This window comes from Apus apus, chromosome 18 (genome assembly GCF_020740795.1).
Source record: "Apus apus isolate bApuApu2 chromosome 18, bApuApu2.pri.cur, whole genome shotgun sequence".
Classification (NCBI taxonomy): Eukaryota; Metazoa; Chordata; class Aves; order Apodiformes; family Apodidae; genus Apus; species Apus apus.
Genome location: NC_067299.1, coordinates 3,272,257 through 3,289,342, shown reverse-complemented (window position 1 = coordinate 3,289,342; position 17,086 = coordinate 3,272,257). Strand labels below are relative to the sequence as shown.

Below are 17,086 nucleotides of genomic sequence, written 5' to 3'. Positions count from 1 at the left end.
CACCCTCCTAGCCCACCCAGACTTTGGTGGGAACTCCCCACCTTTTGTCATTAAACAATCATGTGAAACAGTTTCTTAAACCAAACCAGGAAATAATGCCAGCCAGTATTGGAATTTCCCCTACACCCAGTGAATAAAGACAGCTTTCCCACCTGCCCACACTGCACCAGGAGTAACTCTCACTAGCTAGTCCCTCCCCACATTACATTATCTTAGCCAAACACTCCACACTTGTACAACTTACCTGTAATAGACACTATGTTTTCCACTTAAAAGATACAGAACTACTTGTTTGCTCCCTTAACACCCCCCCCTCCAGAGCCATACTGAAGCTCCAGTCACTTCTCAGTAGTGCCATGAAATAAGTCTGTTCACACTATCTCTGGACCCTTAGAGTTAATTTAAACTTAACATGTCAAAGCCAAACCCACCCCACTGTACTAACAGTCATACCACCTTATTCATTTGTAATTTTCTAGGGCCTTTAAGAGACCACATCATCCTTCCTGGAAACAAGAGCTGTTATTAAACTTTATGAGAAAGAAAGAACATGGCATTAGTGCTTAAATTAATACTTTAATCCACATCCAATTCTCCACAAGTTCCTCATTATACATGCAAAGAGGCTTAAAACTGCCAAGGAACAAAGCTGAGGGAAACATGTCACTTCACTACACCAGTTTTACTAGCTTGAACTGAGACAGACTACAAATTGTGATGTGCAACAGAAGACTTTATTAGCATTTCAACAGACAGTTGATCAGCAGTTGCTTAAGCTTGCATTAACTTCGCATTTAACTTAATATTAAGACATTAAAGAACTACAGTGCAAACACAAGTGCTGCTGGCAATCTTCTTGTCAAGCGAGATGCACAGTAGCTTAACAGCCACCCCTGAGGCGCAGCACAAGATGGAGGGTGGATTCCTTCTGGATGTTGTAGTCAGACAGGGTGCGCCCGTCTTCCAGCTGCTTGCCAGCGAAGATCAGCCTCTGCTGGTCAGGGGGAATGCCTTCCTTGTCCTGGATCTTGGCCTTCACATTCTCAATGGTATCGCTGGGTTCAACTTCAAGGGTGATGGTCTTGCCAGTCAGGGTCTTCACAAAGATCTGCATGCCACCCCTGAGGCGCAGCACAAGATGGAGGGTGGATTCTTTCTGGATGTTGTAGTCAGACAGGGTGCGTCCATCTTCCAGCTGCTTGCCAGCAAAGATCAGCCTCTGCTGGTCAGGGGGAATGCCTTCCTTGTCCTGGATCTTGGCCTTCACGTTCTCAATGGTGTCACTGGGCTCAACCTCGAGGGTGATGGTCTTGCCAGTCAGGGTCTTCACAAAGATCTGCATGCCACCCCTGAGGCGCAGCACAAGATGGAGGGTGGATTCCTTCTGGATGTTGTAGTCAGACAGGGTGCGTCCATCTTCCAGCTGCTTGCCAGCAAAGATCAGCCTCTGCTGGTCAGGGGGAATGCCTTCCTTGTCCTGGATCTTGGCCTTCACATTCTCAATGGTATCGCTGGGTTCAACTTCAAGGGTGATGGTCTTGCCAGTCAGGGTCTTCACAAAGATCTGCATGCCACCCCTGAGGCGCAGCACAAGATGGAGGGTGGATTCTTTCTGGATGTTGTAGTCAGACAGGGTGCGTCCATCTTCCAGCTGCTTGCCAGCGAAGATCAGCCTCTGCTGGTCAGGGGGAATGCCTTCCTTATCCTGGATCTTAGCCTTCACGTTCTCAATGGTGTCACTGGGCTCAACCTCGAGGGTGATGGTCTTGCCAGTCAGGGTCTTCACAAAGATCTGCATGCCACCCCTGAGGCGCAGCACAAGATGGAGGGTGGATTCCTTCTGGATGTTGTAGTCAGACAGGGTGCGTCCATCTTCCAGCTGCTTGCCAGCAAAGATCAGCCTCTGCTGGTCAGGGGGAATGCCTTCCTTGTCCTGGATCTTAGCCTTCACATTCTCGATGGTATCACTGGGCTCAACCTCGAGGGTGATAGTTTTGCCAGTCAGGGTCTTCACAAAGATCTGCATGTTGAACTGCAAAACACACAGAAGTTCCACCTTTAACTACACAGCGAGGCACTAACATTTTCTAATTAAAATTATTACTACGGCTATTTCACACCACACAGAACAAAAAAAAAAAAAATCACAGCCAGCATTTAACATTTTCCACAGCCCTCCTCCCCACGCTTTACTCTGGACAATTAACCCTCCGAGCGGGAAGGCGGGATCCCTCGCACAGCGCCTGCTCGGGCTCCAGCAGCCGCCGCGCAGCCCGGCCCGCCCGGCGCCCCGGGCCGTGACTCAGCACCTGCTGCCGGGCCGGGCCAGCACAGCCCCCGCCATTTTCACTCCAGCGCTGCCTTCTCCCTTCTCAAAAAACCTCTTTTGCTTTTTGTTTCCCTCCCCGCCGACACGGTTGACAGAAAAAAACACCACAAAACACAACAACAGAACTGCGCAGTTCCCTGCCCTCCCCGCACCCCCCACGAAAAGCCGCTGCCCAACCCGCACCCAAACCTAGCACCTTCCCGACAGGAAAAAATCCCTCCTGCTGCCCCCGGCTCCTGCCCCAGGTCCCGGCTCCTGCCCCAGGTCCCGGCTCCTGCCCCAGGTCCCCCCTCCCCGGCCCCCCCACTCACTTCACGTCACGCCTGCCGCGCAGCTCCCGGTTCCCCCGCCGCTGTGACCTGCCGCCTGACGCAGCCCCGCTCCTATTTATCCGGTGCGGCTCTAGCAGGCTCCGCCCTCCTTCGCTGACGTATCCATCCGCCTCCCGAAGTAGTCCCAAGGAAAAGGTCACTGTTTTGAAGAATACCCGCCTTTCTCCCCCTCCAACGTCCACCCTGGGAATAAGGTGGTCCTGGCGTCATACCCTGGGGCCTCGGACCCTTAAAAATCTAGAAATTTCGGAGCGCGCGGATGGATCTGGAGGTGCGGTGAGACCGTTGGTCCACAGAGCGGCAGGTTCGGCGTTGATTGGTGCAGCCGCGAGAAGCGCGGGCGCTGATTGGTTGATGGGGGGGGGAGGCTGAGGCAGCGGGGGGGGGGGGGCCGCCCGGAAAGCTCTGGAAGATTCGTGGGCTGCTGGGCGCTGATTGGTGCGCGGTGACGTCAGCGCTGTTGCTAAGGGGGAGCCGCCTGGCGGGGGCAGATTTCGGCGGGGGGGTGGGGGGGGTGTGCGCATGCGCGGTTGTGCGCGTGGGGCTGGGGTCTCTAACCCCGGGCAGCGCTCGTGGGAGGACCTGGGGTGGGCGGAGGGAAGAGCGCCCCTGAGACAGCGGGGATGCCCTTGGTGCCCGCTTGTTGTTGGCCCACATTGCTGGGACCCTTCTGCCCGCCCCCCTGGTCGTGTTATGGCAGAGCCTGCCGGGGGGCTCAGGGCTGGTCCTGGGTGGCTGGGAGGGGAGGCTGGGAGGGGCTGAAGCGACTTAGCAAAGCTGAAAGCACCACGAGGAGGTATTATTTGGGAATTTGGCAAGTTGTTGGTGACTTGCTGATGCGTCAGGCCTGCTAGGGGCTGTGCGTGCCCCTGGTCATGCGGCCCGTTTCCTGAGCAGCCCTTGGAACCCATTTCGGGCGGCTGACAGCTTAATGATTTAGTGTGAGGTTGCAAAACAAGCCCTGCGATGAAATGCTGACGTTTGAAATTCAAAGGGCTGTTTACTTGCCTTCAGAACAGGAAGCTTTGATCAGGTTATGGAGCAAGTTCCTTCTGTGAACTGATGTGGATATGTGCTTTGTTTCAGTTAAGCTTCATGATACCTTTCATACTGGATATTGACTCATATTGTATCTGGAGCACATAAAATCCAGAAGGGTTTTTTTGTGGCAGTGTTTTATCTGCTGCTAGCTCCTTCAGTGAAGCCAGATGAATTTACTGTGAAATCCTCCACCCACAGAGCAGGAGCACACATGTAGATGGAAGGATTCAGTACAGAGCTACTCCATTTCCCCCTTTAAAACAAAAAAAAAAAGGGGGGGCAACCCCCACCACACCAAAAAAAGGCCAAGAATAACAAAACCCTTTTGCTTTCCTTTCTCATAACAGGGCTTGTGCCTGCTAGCACCTCCTGGTTTACAGTAAAAAGGAAATAAATCATCCCAACCATCATTATTCATAATGTAGAAACAGGAAGCCTGGAAAATGTAAGTGGAAAGGTCAGAGACAGCTCCATGGCAATAACCAACCTTGGAACTATTATTGCTCTATAAAAAATGTAGGACAAAAGGCAGATTTAAGCAATATCACATTTGTTTTCTTTAGGCTGCCAGTTTTGCTCAGTGTTTCCAATGAGTTAGTTTTGTTTGGACAGTGCCAGGGTGACTAAATGTTTGCTTCAAGGCTGGCCTGTCTGTGCTGTACATCCCAGGCCCTGCTTCAGGACCTGTGTCCCCCAGTCAAGCAATGTTACGGAGTCCTGAGAGGAAGGCCACAAGTAACTCATATTTACAAATGTGAAAGGCCACATTTATTAAAACTGGAGATTAACCACAGGCTAAAGACTGGCCTGTGCTTGAGCACATCAGACTTGTATTAAGGAAATCAGTTTGCATGTCTTTGTGGTTTAATGTCCCTCTAGATGGAGGAGAAAAGTCTTCTTTTTTTTTTTTTTTTTCCTTTCTGTGTAAATCAGAAGACAGAGGAGCCCTCCCTTGTTTTTTTTCTAAGTATGGCAAAATCCCATGACTAGTCTGCTTTCTCTATTGTTGCTCCATTTCTGTTTCACTACTTAAATCAACAGATCAGAATAAAGTCCCAAACAAGATAGGCCCACCAAGAGTAATTCTTTAAATACCTTGTTAATAATGGCTCCTGAAAAATTCATTCTTCAGGGAAATGAAGGCAGCACAGGCAGGAACGTGCTGACATCGAATGCAGACTCTATTTTGAAAACAATTATGGATTAAATTAATTCCATGCAAAAAGCCTCATTATTTTCCTCACTTATCCCTCTGTCAAAAGCAATAAACAGAAGAGCCAGGATTTCTGAACACAGCTCCAGGGCCTGGCAGAATGAATCTCATCTCCACAGCCTATGGACAACATACTCTTCTATACAGGCATTTTGCAGACTCCACTGATTGGATTAATTTAATTCTCCTAACTATTAATCTGTAATAGCCATCTATATGCCTGTACAGAGCCCACCTCTTTTGGTTTGGGGTTATTAATACAGAGCTTCTTAAAAAACTGCTTTCCTGTCCCATGGCTTTTTCTGTGTGGTAAACTCATGCCCTGGATATTACACACTTCATAAACACATAGATTCTTTATATCACTTCAGTGAAAATTATTATCAAGTTGAAAGGTACTTCTGTTCAAATACAGTGTTTATAAATTGTGGGCCAGATTCTGCCTCATTTTCCCACATGATGTGTACAGAACAATCTCCCAAGCTGGAGGTGACAAGCTTGTGTCTCCATTTTACTGAATTTCAGCTTTTCCTTGGAATTTCTTTGGAAAATATTTTATTTTCTTTCCTGTGATACAAACAAGAGAGATCTGTTTATTCTCAAGTGGTGTGGTAACTCTTGTGGTTGTACAAAGCAAATGTACTTCATAAATATGCCACTCTTTCTCCAGGAGCTCCTGGTGAACAAGAACCCTGGAGCAGCTGACTCTGAACTCTAAATAAATAAATGCAAAGCTGAAAAAACAGAAATCTGTATCTTGTGACTGGCCTGACTGCACAGGTGGTTCCTGCTTTTGCCAGGGCATGGGGCCTGCAGTTAGGAACACTTACTCCTTTCCAAGTGGTTTCAAAAGTAGGTCACTGGATAGTAGTACAAAGCAACCTACTTTTGGAAGCAAAGAATCTGGGGTCAGATAAATGTCTCCAACAAATCTGTACGTTCTAGAGCTCAAGCTGGGTCTGTTTTTTATGTACACTAATGTCCTAGCAACAGCACATCATTTCTCCATGAGCAATGTCAAATGAAGCAATCTTTTTAGTTACAAAGGTTTAACTTGGGACAGCCAGGCAGGCAGTTTGAGTACGTGTAGCAAGTTCAGTGCTGTTCCTTTGTCCAGATAAAAACAGGGCTACTTGCCACAGGGGAAAAACAATGTATAATCTCACAGTATATTACTCATAGCTACCTCAGCTCTCTCTCACTCTGTGTGACACAGGATAAATATATTTACCTGTTTACAGTTGTGGAGATAAGATATTTTCTCTCCTAACCTTTACCACTGCAATAGTTTTTGCTGAAGTTCCAGCCACAAGACAAACAGAGCTGTGGCATGTTACTGCTTGTCCTTGTACTGCCGAGCTCAAGGGTTATAAAAACACTGTCACAATTCAAAGTTCTGTGAGATTGACTGTAATATGATGAGATTACCAAAAAAAGACAAGTATCTGAGCTGTGTTTTTTAAGCCCTATGCTAAAAATAACTTAAATAAACACCATTCTTAATAGGCTGCCAGCTTCAGGAGCTGGATGCTTAAGAAAAACAGATACCCAAATTTGTAGTAAAAAGGGGAAAATGAGCAATATTCATCTGTCTCCCTGTTTTTTTAAAGCATAGTTTGACTTTGCAGGACACCTTTAAGATGTCTGATCCCACGACAAACAGGCCTGGGCATGTCTTTGTGGGTCTAAATGACCCCGAGGAACATGTGTCAGGCAACTCACTAAGCTTCTGCTGTAAGGAGACTTCTAAAGGGCATTTTATTAAGACTCCACCAGCCTAAAATCACAGGTTTGTGTCTTCGTGTTACACCAGTGAAAGCAACAATTAAGAACTAGGTCTATTCTAAAAATTACTTGTCTGCATCTTTTCAGTCTGCCTCCTGCCTGTGAGTCCTCTTGGATCCGATCCAAGCTGCACTGCAGAGAAGGACTCTCTTTGTTTGTGCTCCCTCTGCTGTGTCTGAGCCGGCTGAGCTTGTGGCTTCTGGGGTGAGGTTTGTCAGCAGAACAGCAAAGAAGCACCTTGAAAAACAGAAAGAAGAAAGAAGTCCTGAAACACTGTTAATCATTATTAGTAAGTTTCAGCAGAACCTCTCAAAAGATGAACAAACCCAAACACTATCAAGGCCATTCTGAGCAGCCTTTGCCCATTGCCCCAGAGGTGATGCCTCCTGTGTTTTGTGTTCAGATCCAGCTTGGATCCCTCAATGGTGAGGAGAATGTCCAGAATACTTCCCCCTCCACAACAGGAAGACTAAAATCCAAGCACTGACATTTTTCTCCCCTGTACATACTATCTAGTTTTAACTACCTCAGTTCTTCTAAGTGTGGCATTCGCTGGTTACACTTCGAGTTCCCTGCTTGTTAGAGGAAAAGCATCCACAGTTCCTAATTCTCTTTAAAACACAAACATGCAGCTGCTTTTGTGGTGAAAATGCCCTTACAGGCTGCAAGCCAGGTCTGCAGAGCTGAGTCACTGTTACACAAGCAGAGCTGAGATGGCACAGAAAAACACCTTTGTACTTGAACACGACAACATGTCAGCTGTTGAACTTTGAGTGTCACAGCACAACAAATCGTGATTTCCTGGACTCTTCCTCTTGCCATCCCACTTCTGAACAACTCTTCCTTCTTCCATTTTGTTTCAGAATGTTAAGGGTAAAAGCATTCCTCATCAAGCTATTGGTTTCTACTGGAGTTTGGCAAACATTGCATTAGATTTGGAAGTGAAACCAGGGAAAGCTGGTAACTCCTGGGCCTCTGGGAATGCCTGCTGCCCCGGCACACTGACAGGAGGTACCCCTGAAATGGAGGCCTTGCAATCAGAATACCAGTGACATTCATCAGCAGCCACAGACCCAGCTATAAAGCTCCTGAATTGATTATTTATGTGAGACCCAGTTGTGATGTTTAAGAGTCCTTCATAATAAAATAGGAATCAAGTGAAAAATAATTTGATTACTCTAGCTTTCTGAAACAAAACTGCTTTTTGTTCTTCAATTTTTGTCTTCCAGTTCTTTATCCTGAAATGTCACAGGGGAACAGAATTTAACTTCTCAAAACACCTTCTTCATTTAAAATAGGGTGAATTAATTGTGGAGGGGGACAGGGAGCGACAGATTTGCAGATATTACATGGACCATGTATTCATTATGGTTTTCTCACTGGAACTGCTTTTTGAGAGTGTGCTGGTGCTGGTGTCTCCTTGCAGAGAGGAGGTCATCTGTGTGCACTGATCACTAACAAGCTCCTAAAATACGTTCAGGCTTTCAGTTTAGTGCAATAACTGTGTTTAGGAAAGGCTGAAACCTGCAACTGCTGCTGGTCGTACCCCACACTGAAGGCAAAGGAATCCATGCTGCAGACTCCACAGGCTCAGTTTCAGTTCCTGGTCTCCAGTTTCACTTCAGTGGCTTTTTGTCCCAAAAATACAAAGTGACTAACACGAAATCTAGCCTGATTAAAGGTCTGGGAGTGGTTCAGATCAGGAGCTACAGATGAACAAGCTGGTGTGGGCTAGGATTTGTCACAGGTGCTGTATTAAAATGGTTCCATGAGGATGAGTAAGTAACCAGTGCAGAGGTTCACATGAGGAATAACAGGAAATTGTAACTCAGTGCCCTTTCCTATCATCAGAGGAGAGAGGTGCTGACCCACAGGATTATTATGCAGGCCCTGGTATGTGGCATCTCAGGAGGCAGCCTACAGCTGTAAGTCACATGTTTTTAAAGCTGCTTTCCCCTGATCCCACTGTTCCATCATCCAGTTGCTTTGCTATATTCCTGGCCGAGACATGACCCTTTGGTGCCTCTTCTACCTCCCCCACCCCCCAGGCAGCTCACTCGTTTACATCTTTCCCTCTTCTTGAGAAGAACAAGGCATTAAGTCCCACTGAAAAGACAAATTCTTGATTATAACTCGAAACAAAAACCATTTCCAGTCCTGCTACACTGAGCACAAAGATTCATCCTTGCCGTCATTTTATTGTTCCCTCAACCAAATGTGACTCGGGCACTTCTCTTTCAGACAGTCCAGAATGGTCTCTTCGAGGATCGTTACCGCTCGAGGGGTGGTGCTTCCACATTTTCCTGAGCTTTTTTATTATTCTTGGGGAGGGGGGGTATGTATTCACTTGATTGTTTTCTTTTTTTTTTAAGGCTGCGGTGGCAGAATTGGTGAGAAGTTGTCAGCGTTCAGAATCCCTCTCTCAGGAAGGCTGCCACACGGACCCCAGACCTCTGGAAGGACTAAATGCCCTTCGGGAGGTGCGTCCCGCTCCCCCGCCGCATCGGGCTGTGTCGGAACGAGCTGCACAGCAGAGCTGTGACAAACACCGCCTTTCATAGCCCCTGGGGGCTGCAGAGCACCCGGACAGCCCTGGAGACGTGAGGCTCCCGTGTCTGTAATTAGAGGAAAACCTTCCTGCCGGTGGGCAGCCGGCGCTTCTGCCGTGACGGGGGATTCTGAGGCAGGCCGGCTGACGGCGCGGGGCGTCATTTCCGTGGTTGCCGCTTCTGCTCGCTCACCGTGCCCACCCTGCTCCGCCTCGTTACAGCTGCCGGGCGGGGCCGAGACCGACAGGACCGGCCCGGACCCCCCGTCCCCCGCCCGGCTCTGTCCCGTTCCCTCCGGGGCCCCCCCGGGCCCGGCGCTCCGGGCTCAGCGGCGCCCCCCGGTGGCGGCGCATGGGGCGAGCCACGGCGGGCAGCGCGCGGCGGTCCCGGCGGGGCAGCGCGGCCGCCGCTTCCCCCGCGGGCGGGAACCGGCGGGGCCGGGGGAAGAAGGCGGGGGGATCCCCGGCAGGGCCGGGGGCTCAGGCACAGCCCCCCGGCCCCGGAGCTTTCGATCTAGGGGCGCAGAGCGGGCGTTGGGCCGCTTTCCAGGAGCGGCACCGGCTGAGCTGCGAGGAGGCGGCGCGGCTGCTGCTGGACGCGTAGTGAGTACCGGGGCTGGGGCGGCTCTTCCCGCAGCTCCCCGGCTGAGCCGCCCTGCCCGGCGGCTCCTTCCCCCCGCTAGAGAATCGTCCTCTTGGCAGCATCTGCACAGCAGCGAGCGCGGGCTCTGCAGAGCTGCAGAGGAGGGGGTGGGGCGGCGGTTCCACGGAGAAACCGGCTTTTTATGCTAAAGCGTCCCCGGGTTTTGGGCTCTCCTGTCAAAAACGCCCTTGGGGCACCCGTGCGGGGATCCATGAGGCTCAGCTTCTCGATCTCCACCCATTTCCTGTGCTCGCTCTTTCCAGAGCACAGGACAACTGTCCGGGGGAGCGAAAATCTGAAAGGAAAAGGTTTTTCCTTTGCATTTTGCGTTTGAGCTGGCGTGGGGATTCTGCCCAGATGCTGTGGAGGCATCTTAGGAGAGAGGGAGAAGAACAAGCTCAGGAATTCCTTGATTGTGAAGTTCCTCTGCAATTACACCACAAAATAAAATCCATTTCAAATATTATGTAGAATCCACTAATCTCTGCTTTTCCCAGCTTTTAAATGGAGGAATATTAGTAGTGCAGGAGCAGCTGTGGGAAAATTCAGTTCCCAGTTCCAAGAGGGTCGTCTTGTGATGGCACCACTTGTCTCTCTGTCCTGTTGTGCACAGAGCCTGGGTCAGCATTTCGACCTGGCCTGTGTCAGGGGAGCAGAGGTTTTTATTGCACATGGAATGTATTTTACTTCCTGCTGCTGCTCTTCTTTCCTTTTCAGCATTTTACTTAAACCAGAAAAGCAACTGCTGCAGAGGACAAAAGCCATTCTCTGCCTGGCTCTGGCACTTTTTAATAGGACACATTTGAGTGGATACATTTTCTGGTGTTCTGCAATTGCTCAAAGCACAATGGAATGATGTGGCATGTAGCCTGTTTTCTTGGGGAGAGGGAAAATGATGACACAACCTCTCTGTTGTTTCTGCCTCCAGTGAGTACAGAGGCCTGGTCAGACACACAGGAGGCTGTCACTGTGGAGCTGTCCGCTTTGAGGTCTGGGCTTCAGCAGATCTGCATGTTTTTAACTGCAAGTGAGTTGGGTTTTTTTGTTCCCTATTCTCACAGATGGATATAAGCTGGTGTTCTTTTCCAATCCATACCTTGGGGCTAAAAGGAGAAACAACTGGAGAACATCCTCCAAGCTGTTTCCGTAGGGAAATCACCATCAATGCTGGTGATTTCAGGTGCTGCTTCTTTGGGCAGGACTTCAGGTCTCATCCATGCTCACACAGAAGGTGTCAGGAGAGATCTCATGAGTACAGGTGCTCACCATCTGCTTTATGTTTCCTCTCAGTGCCCTGTGCTCAAAGCACATCTATCCTTTTTTAACTTGGTCTTCTCAAGTGAACATTATTACATCTCTGACCACATGTGCTTCAAGCTAAAACACTGATTTCAACAGTGATTCCCCCTTTGCCTGCAACTAGTTTGCTTCTAGCTCACAGGTAAACTTCTGAACCTGACTTTCTTGCTTGCAGGAAAATTAACTTTGGCAAAACCAGCAAAGTCTGGTCTGAAAGGTTAAATGGATTTCTCAGGCTAGAGCTTGTGCTTCTTATGTCTGTTGAGAGCTATGTATGTGAAGAAAAAAATCTTATCTAATGTTTGGTGTAGGAGAATATCTCACTGGTGTACCTGTGCAGGGTCAGGCTGTTCCATGGTTCTGCTCAGCCAGACACCCCTGACACCACAAGTCCACTTTTGCTGCTCCCCTCTGTGACACTAACCAGCTGGCAGGGGCTTTTCTGTTGTCAAGAGGTCCATGCTAGATCTGATGGCTGTTCTACAACTTGTCTGCTGCTTCTAGAAAGGTCTGCTTTTTCTTTTGCAGTTGCAGCATTTGCACAAAGAAACAGAACAGACACTTCATTGTCCCAGCGTCTCGTTTCAAGCTGCTGAAGGTAGAGTAAGAATGCAGGAAGAGCACGGCCATGAACATGAGCAGTGTTATCCTCAGAGATGCAAGTGGCAGCCAGTTTTCTGTCCTAAGTTTGCCTCTGGCTGGCTGGGGGAGATGGCTGAACTGTATGCTGTCTGGTGTGGGTGTGTTAGTGCATCTTCTTTAGTGAGCTGACAGTTCTTGCAGTTGCCAGGCTTGACTGTTTGTACACAAAGCCCAGGAGTTCAGAAAAGGAGCATAGTTGCAGAACTCTGCATCTCAAAGCTGTGAAGGTGGTATTTTACATTTTACATTTCTTAACTGTAGGCCCACAGAAAGTTATTTATGGATCTATTTATGTGGAAAACTGACATTGCTTTTCATGTGCCTAGGGTGCTGATAATTTGACCACATACACCTTCAACACACACCGTGCCCAGCACACGTTCTGCAAGACCTGTGGTGTACAGAGCTTTTATACTCCTCGTTCGAATCCAGATGGCTATGGTAGGTAGAAAGAGTAAACTATGGTAACCAAAGCTAACCACCAAGCAAACCTTGGATAAAGGCTCCACTACTAACATGACTAACATGGCTACTAGCATGAGCCTTAATAGTTTGTTCCTAAAGTGCTAAACCGTCTGGAACTGCAGTCTGAACCTGTAGCTCCTCCATAAGAAAGTTTTCCCTGTGACATGTGGGCTTCTGCCCATGACAGGTTTCTCATCTAGGCTCCTCAGCCTTACAGCAATAGCTTGAGGGAGCTTCTACCATTCCCTGAGATGCCCCATCCACACAGTGGTGCAGGCATCTCCCACACTTCAGCTATGAAAAGCAGGTTTCTATGTACTCTTTCTCCAGGAATAGCTCCCCACTGTCTGGATGATGGGACCGTGCAGACCATTGTCACAGAGGATATCAATGGCAAGGAATGGGAGAAGGCAGTGAAGGAACATAAGACCATCAGAGACATGTCAAAACCATGACACATCCTTCCAGCAACTGACCTTGGAGTACTGCCATGGAACTCTAGTCTGGGCTTTCCTGGGTGAGGGCTGGCAAAGTTAATCTCTACATTATTGTTAACAGTTCTGTTTCTTAAATAAATCTTTCTATGCTGCCTGTCCCATTAATTTCTGACTTTCAGTCTTCAAACTGTCTCTGTCCCATAAAGACCCTCAGGGCTGCTATTTTGGTACTTTGCCCTTAGCTGTGCTAAAGTTTAAATCACAACAAACAGAGCAAAGTACAAAAAAAGGAAAAATCTAATCTTTGCTTGTACGGATATTTCCTGTGTTTCAAGTCTGGCTTACAAAAATGTTCTATGTAAGATAATCTCTTGCTTAGGACATAATACTAACTTACACTGTTTTTTCTCCATTGACTTCAATAAATTGACCATGAATTTAGAGTTAAAGGGGATTTGTAAGAGCTTAGCAGGCTCAAGTTTAGTAAAACACAGGCTCAAGTTCAGTAAAGCTTTTACACAGGTGCTTAGCTCTGCAAGAGAGGGGCCACTGAAGTTATTAATGTGGTTAAGTTCTGTTTTGCTTAGGCCTGGACTTACTCATGGTTTTAAGGCTGAGTAGGCATGAGCTGAGGGACTTATGGCCAGGGAACAAACTTCAACACTGTCACACTCTTACAACAATGGAACTTTGTTATCTTCAGGAGGAGGATGTGCTCACAGCAACAGATCAGAATCTGGCAGTTTGAGCTCTGACCTTGACTATGCAATGATCTGCTGTGCAGATGCAGGAAAGATGCCACCCGTAAACATGAGCTCACATGAGTGAGTGCAAAGGCCTACAAAAATACTGAATATTGCTGACTTTGCTCCACTATCATCCCACAGAAATCCAAATCACTAGTAAAATCTCTGTATAGGCTAAAAAATTAAACCACTGAAAACTTCTTCACTTACCTTTGAACATAAAGGGAGAGGATCTTCTAACTCTTGCATTTCTCTTTTACATCAGTGGAACAGCTTTTGAAACACCTCTTGCAATTTTTATACCTGCATATGTTCTAGAAAAGACCTATTTACAGTCTTGCACCTCATTCTAACATCTTGTTGAGACTCTTGTGAGCTGATCTGAAGCCCCATGTTCTCATGAGGGAGCCTGTGACACAATGTGTATGGAAGAAGCAGCAGTAACAGCAAAGATGAGTGGAATTAGAGAAGTGTGTATGAATTCTGATGTTTTATTCATAAGCTTTGGCTTTTTAAAGTTCTGACTGAGCAAGACAGGTCTTGTGGTTTGGTTTAATCTGTGGAGATAGCATGATCTTTGAAAAGTCACTCCTGATATCTGGATTATACAAAAGCACCAAGAGATAGTTGCTAAGCTGGCCTTGCAGCTATTTCTTCTTGAGGAAAAACAGTTTGTGCCATATCTTCTCTGATGCAGAACACTCCTGCATTTGACTCCTAATTACGTTAATCCAAATGTCTTGTCATATTTAAGCTTCTTGCCTGTTCATCTCAATGTCTCATGCGACAAGATCTTCAGAAGGCAGTTCATACAGCCTGTTTTTTGTAGCCTGACAGAATGCTACACAAAAAGAATCCTGTCCTCTTGAACGTGTAGCAGGTGAGTTTTCTTTAGTCCTGGGCCTGGCACAGTCCTTTATTCACTCATTCCTTTCTTCCTGAAGCTGTGAGGCCCTCTCTCCTACAGGAGGCGGAGTGAGTTGATCACCATGTACCGCGAGCAGAGCAGGTAGATGTGGCGGAACCAGAGGAGCTGGCTGCGATGGCACCGCATGGCTCTCTAGAAGGAGAAAGAGTTGAGAAAACATTACAGGAACCTTCCAGACACGATGTGAGGGCATTTCCTAGGCCTCCTATAAGCTTCACTGCCAATTTACAGGACAGCCTATTTTCAGTGGCCAGGGCAGAAGCAGTAGGAGGTGGGAGGCTGCCTGCTCTATGGGCCAATGGGCAGGGAGAGGCCTGTTTGCCCCTGTGTGGCTGGTGTTGTGCTGCCTGGTGCTCAGAGGGTTCCTGCCAGAAAGGACATGATCAGCTGCAGATGGGTGCTGTGACAGTTTCTTTGTCACACAGAACAACTCTTCCTCCCTGTGTGATCTCCTGAGCATTCACATGCTGGGGAAGCAGAAACCTGAGAGGTGTGCATCTGAGAGCACTCTGCTTCCGACCACGCGCTGCCAGCTGAAACTTCATCTATTTATAGTGCACCAGCTTAGAAGGTCAGTTTTCAGAAACAAAAATCACAAGGGAATAACACCATGTTTATCACAGCAGTTTCCATATGTAACTCTATCTTTCAGCAGCCTCAAGGCAGGAAAGTTCTGTCATTTGTGGATTAACGCAGTGATGCTGGGCAAATATTTTCATGCTATAGAAAGGGAGCTACTGAGGTTCTGATACAGGGAACTGTGGGTTAAATGTGTGAGATCTCATGCAGCAAAATAGTTTAAAAATACACAGTTGAGAAGGGAACTTGTAAAGAGCTTTGAACCACAAGTTCACCAGCTGTCTCTGTTTTTAGTTAGAGCTATGATCCAAGGCTGCTGCTCCTGGCATTCTCTGACAAGCCCCTCACATGTTCAGAATATTACACTGGATCCAGTTTCTTTTGAAATACATCCTACATCCTGGACATGGGGTAAACCTCAGTGTACAGTGACTACTAAAGATCTCTGAGCTGCAAATCTCCACACAACACATGAAGCAACCTGTCTTGTCCATTCATGTTTTACAAATCCCTGAAGATCATTCATCAGTGACATTTAAAATCCATGTATAGAATTATTTATGAAGTTCTCTGTGAATATGACACTTCTGACTAAAGCCTTCACAATGCTGATGAGCTGTTCAGACAGGTTAAGCAGGTACCATGCATCTCACCTTGGCTCTTTCAGTCTCCTCCTCTGTGAGTATGAAGAGTACATCTCTGGGCAGGAGGCAGGAAAACAGCACATCCAGGATGGAGATGTATTTCCTGAAGAGATTCACTGATTCAAGCACGAGCACATGGCACCCTAGACAGAGAAAGAGGAGAAATATTTCAAACCAACAGTATTCCTGTAAGGTGCCCAGCATTCCAGGCTCAGCAGGGCTTGGCAGGCTGCCCTCTGTTGCTGGCCATGGGGATCCTTTCTGTGCAAAAGGGGACCAACTTCTAGATGTGCTTCTACCAGGATCTCTTTGTGCTCAGTGCATGTCTATCACCATTTGCACCGGTTCTTCTTCTGTATGTTGTTTGTGGAAAACAAAGCTATGGATACCAGAGGGTTTGGAGTTTGGGGTGGTTTTTTTGCTTATATTTGAAATTATTTCTACACAGCCAGACTCAAAGGAAGAAGCACAGCTGGCTCTCTGAGTGCTGGCTCTGTATCATATGATGGCAAAACAGCAGTCAGCTGACAGTTCAGCTACAGAAGTGAAATTTCCTCCTTCTACTCCAATTCTTAGCTACATAAGAAATATTTACAAGATCCAGGAATGGCTGTATCAAATATTAACTCAGGTGGGCAGCTACATTTTAACTGAGTTCCAGAAATCATTGCTCAGATGCTTCTGATGAAGCAGATGAAGGTAACATGTATTAAGATTCTATCCACGTGGAGATTTTTTTCTGTTTTAAAGAGCCCCTTGAACTCAAAAGTTAACTGCTGTTTTTTTACCATGGCTCAAACATCTTCACTGATGAGCTCAGAGCTACTGATGGTCCCATTACAAGCCTGTAGCTCTCAAGGGAGCTGCCTTGGGATTTCTTAGGGCTCGGAAGCTGCTGTGATTCTGCTCCACACTTCAGACATGGTATTAAAGTTTGACAGAAGAGTCCAAAGTCACAGTTTACACAGGTGGTCAGATATGCAATTAGATTTACAATGAATTTTTCTTCAGTGTCCTCTTATACAGTGAAATCATATAAAGGAGACAAAGAACAATGCTGACTTGCTACCAAGGCTGCCTAATGGAAATTTTAGTGTGTGAAGCCTGTCCTCACATCTAATACTGCTTAAGCTGTCCTGAGCACCAACTAACATGGTGGTGCTAAAATACCTCTTGACCTGTGTCCTCCTAAGGGAAAAGATCCTTCAGTCTAGCCTCTATCAAGCATGAGACAGGAAAGCAAAACAAGTTGCTTCTACGGTGAATGAATTTCCTGGGGATGCAAAGGCAGTAGCCCCCACAAGTATTCAAAACCACCTCACCAGCACCATTCCTTCCCCAGCCAGGTGACACGCTGGACCCAGGATCAAACAGCACACAGGGTTGATGCTCCACAAGTCCCCTCACGTGTGATTTGTGCCCCCTGCCTCTTCTCAGCAGGGCTAACTCATTCAC

General features: G+C 47.4%; 4 protein-coding genes across 11 annotated transcripts in view; 1 reads left to right on the top strand and 3 right to left on the bottom strand.

The window, feature by feature from the left end:
- LOC127392343 (transient receptor potential cation channel subfamily V member 2-like) overlaps positions 1-13,875 on the bottom strand; it is a 32,719-nt gene extending 18,844 nt beyond the window's left edge. For 3 of the 6 annotated variants that reach the window (XM_051636122.1, XM_051636127.1, XM_051636121.1), the window contains exons 1-3: positions 7,227-7,456; positions 6,770-6,937; positions 4,798-4,883 (exon numbers count right to left, since the gene is read on the bottom strand). The gene's annotated coding sequence lies outside the window, so the exon portion shown is untranslated. Of the gene's footprint in view, positions 1-4,797; positions 4,884-6,769; positions 6,938-7,226; positions 7,457-8,224; positions 8,494-13,690 lie in introns of those variants that run through there. The other 3 variants (XM_051636125.1, XM_051636123.1, XM_051636124.1) reach the window with 3 other exon arrangements.
- On the bottom strand, positions 557-2,756 carry UBB (ubiquitin B). The gene is made up of 2 exons (XM_051636143.1): positions 2,641-2,756; positions 557-2,032 (listed from the first exon to the last, which is right to left on the bottom strand). The coding sequence occupies exon 2, from the start codon at positions 2,024-2,026 to the stop codon at positions 881-883; it is 1,146 nt and encodes a 381-aa protein (XP_051492103.1). The 5' UTR covers positions 2,027-2,032; positions 2,641-2,756; the 3' UTR covers positions 557-880.
- On the top strand, positions 8,559-12,899 carry CENPV (centromere protein V). Of its 3 annotated transcripts, none has more exons than XM_051636156.1 (6): positions 8,559-8,625; positions 9,073-9,180; positions 10,953-11,149; positions 11,719-11,788; positions 12,159-12,273; positions 12,628-12,899. In XM_051636156.1, exons 1-6 carry the CDS (start codon positions 8,596-8,598, stop codon positions 12,750-12,752), a joined length of 645 nt encoding a protein of 214 aa, XP_051492116.1. In that variant the 5' UTR covers positions 8,559-8,595; the 3' UTR covers positions 12,753-12,899. The 3 variants fall into 3 exon arrangements, with proteins under 3 accessions (XP_051492116.1, XP_051492115.1, XP_051492114.1); XM_051636155.1 differs by lacking the exon at positions 8,559-8,625 and adding an exon at positions 8,805-8,984; XM_051636154.1 differs by lacking the exons at positions 8,559-8,625; positions 9,073-9,180; positions 10,953-11,149 and adding exons at positions 9,504-9,851; positions 10,820-10,918.
- A 62-nt stretch (positions 13,876-13,937) lies between the features above and the next one.
- The window catches only part of PIGL (phosphatidylinositol glycan anchor biosynthesis class L), a 55,796-nt gene continuing 52,647 nt past the window's right edge, over positions 13,938-17,086 (bottom strand). The window contains exons 6-7 of the mRNA XM_051636153.1: positions 15,641-15,774; positions 13,938-14,540 (exon numbers count right to left, since the gene is read on the bottom strand). Coding sequence (XP_051492113.1) covers positions 14,442-14,540; positions 15,641-15,774 — 233 coding nt within the window. The 3' untranslated portion in view covers positions 13,938-14,441. The remainder of the gene's footprint in view (positions 14,541-15,640; positions 15,775-17,086) is intronic.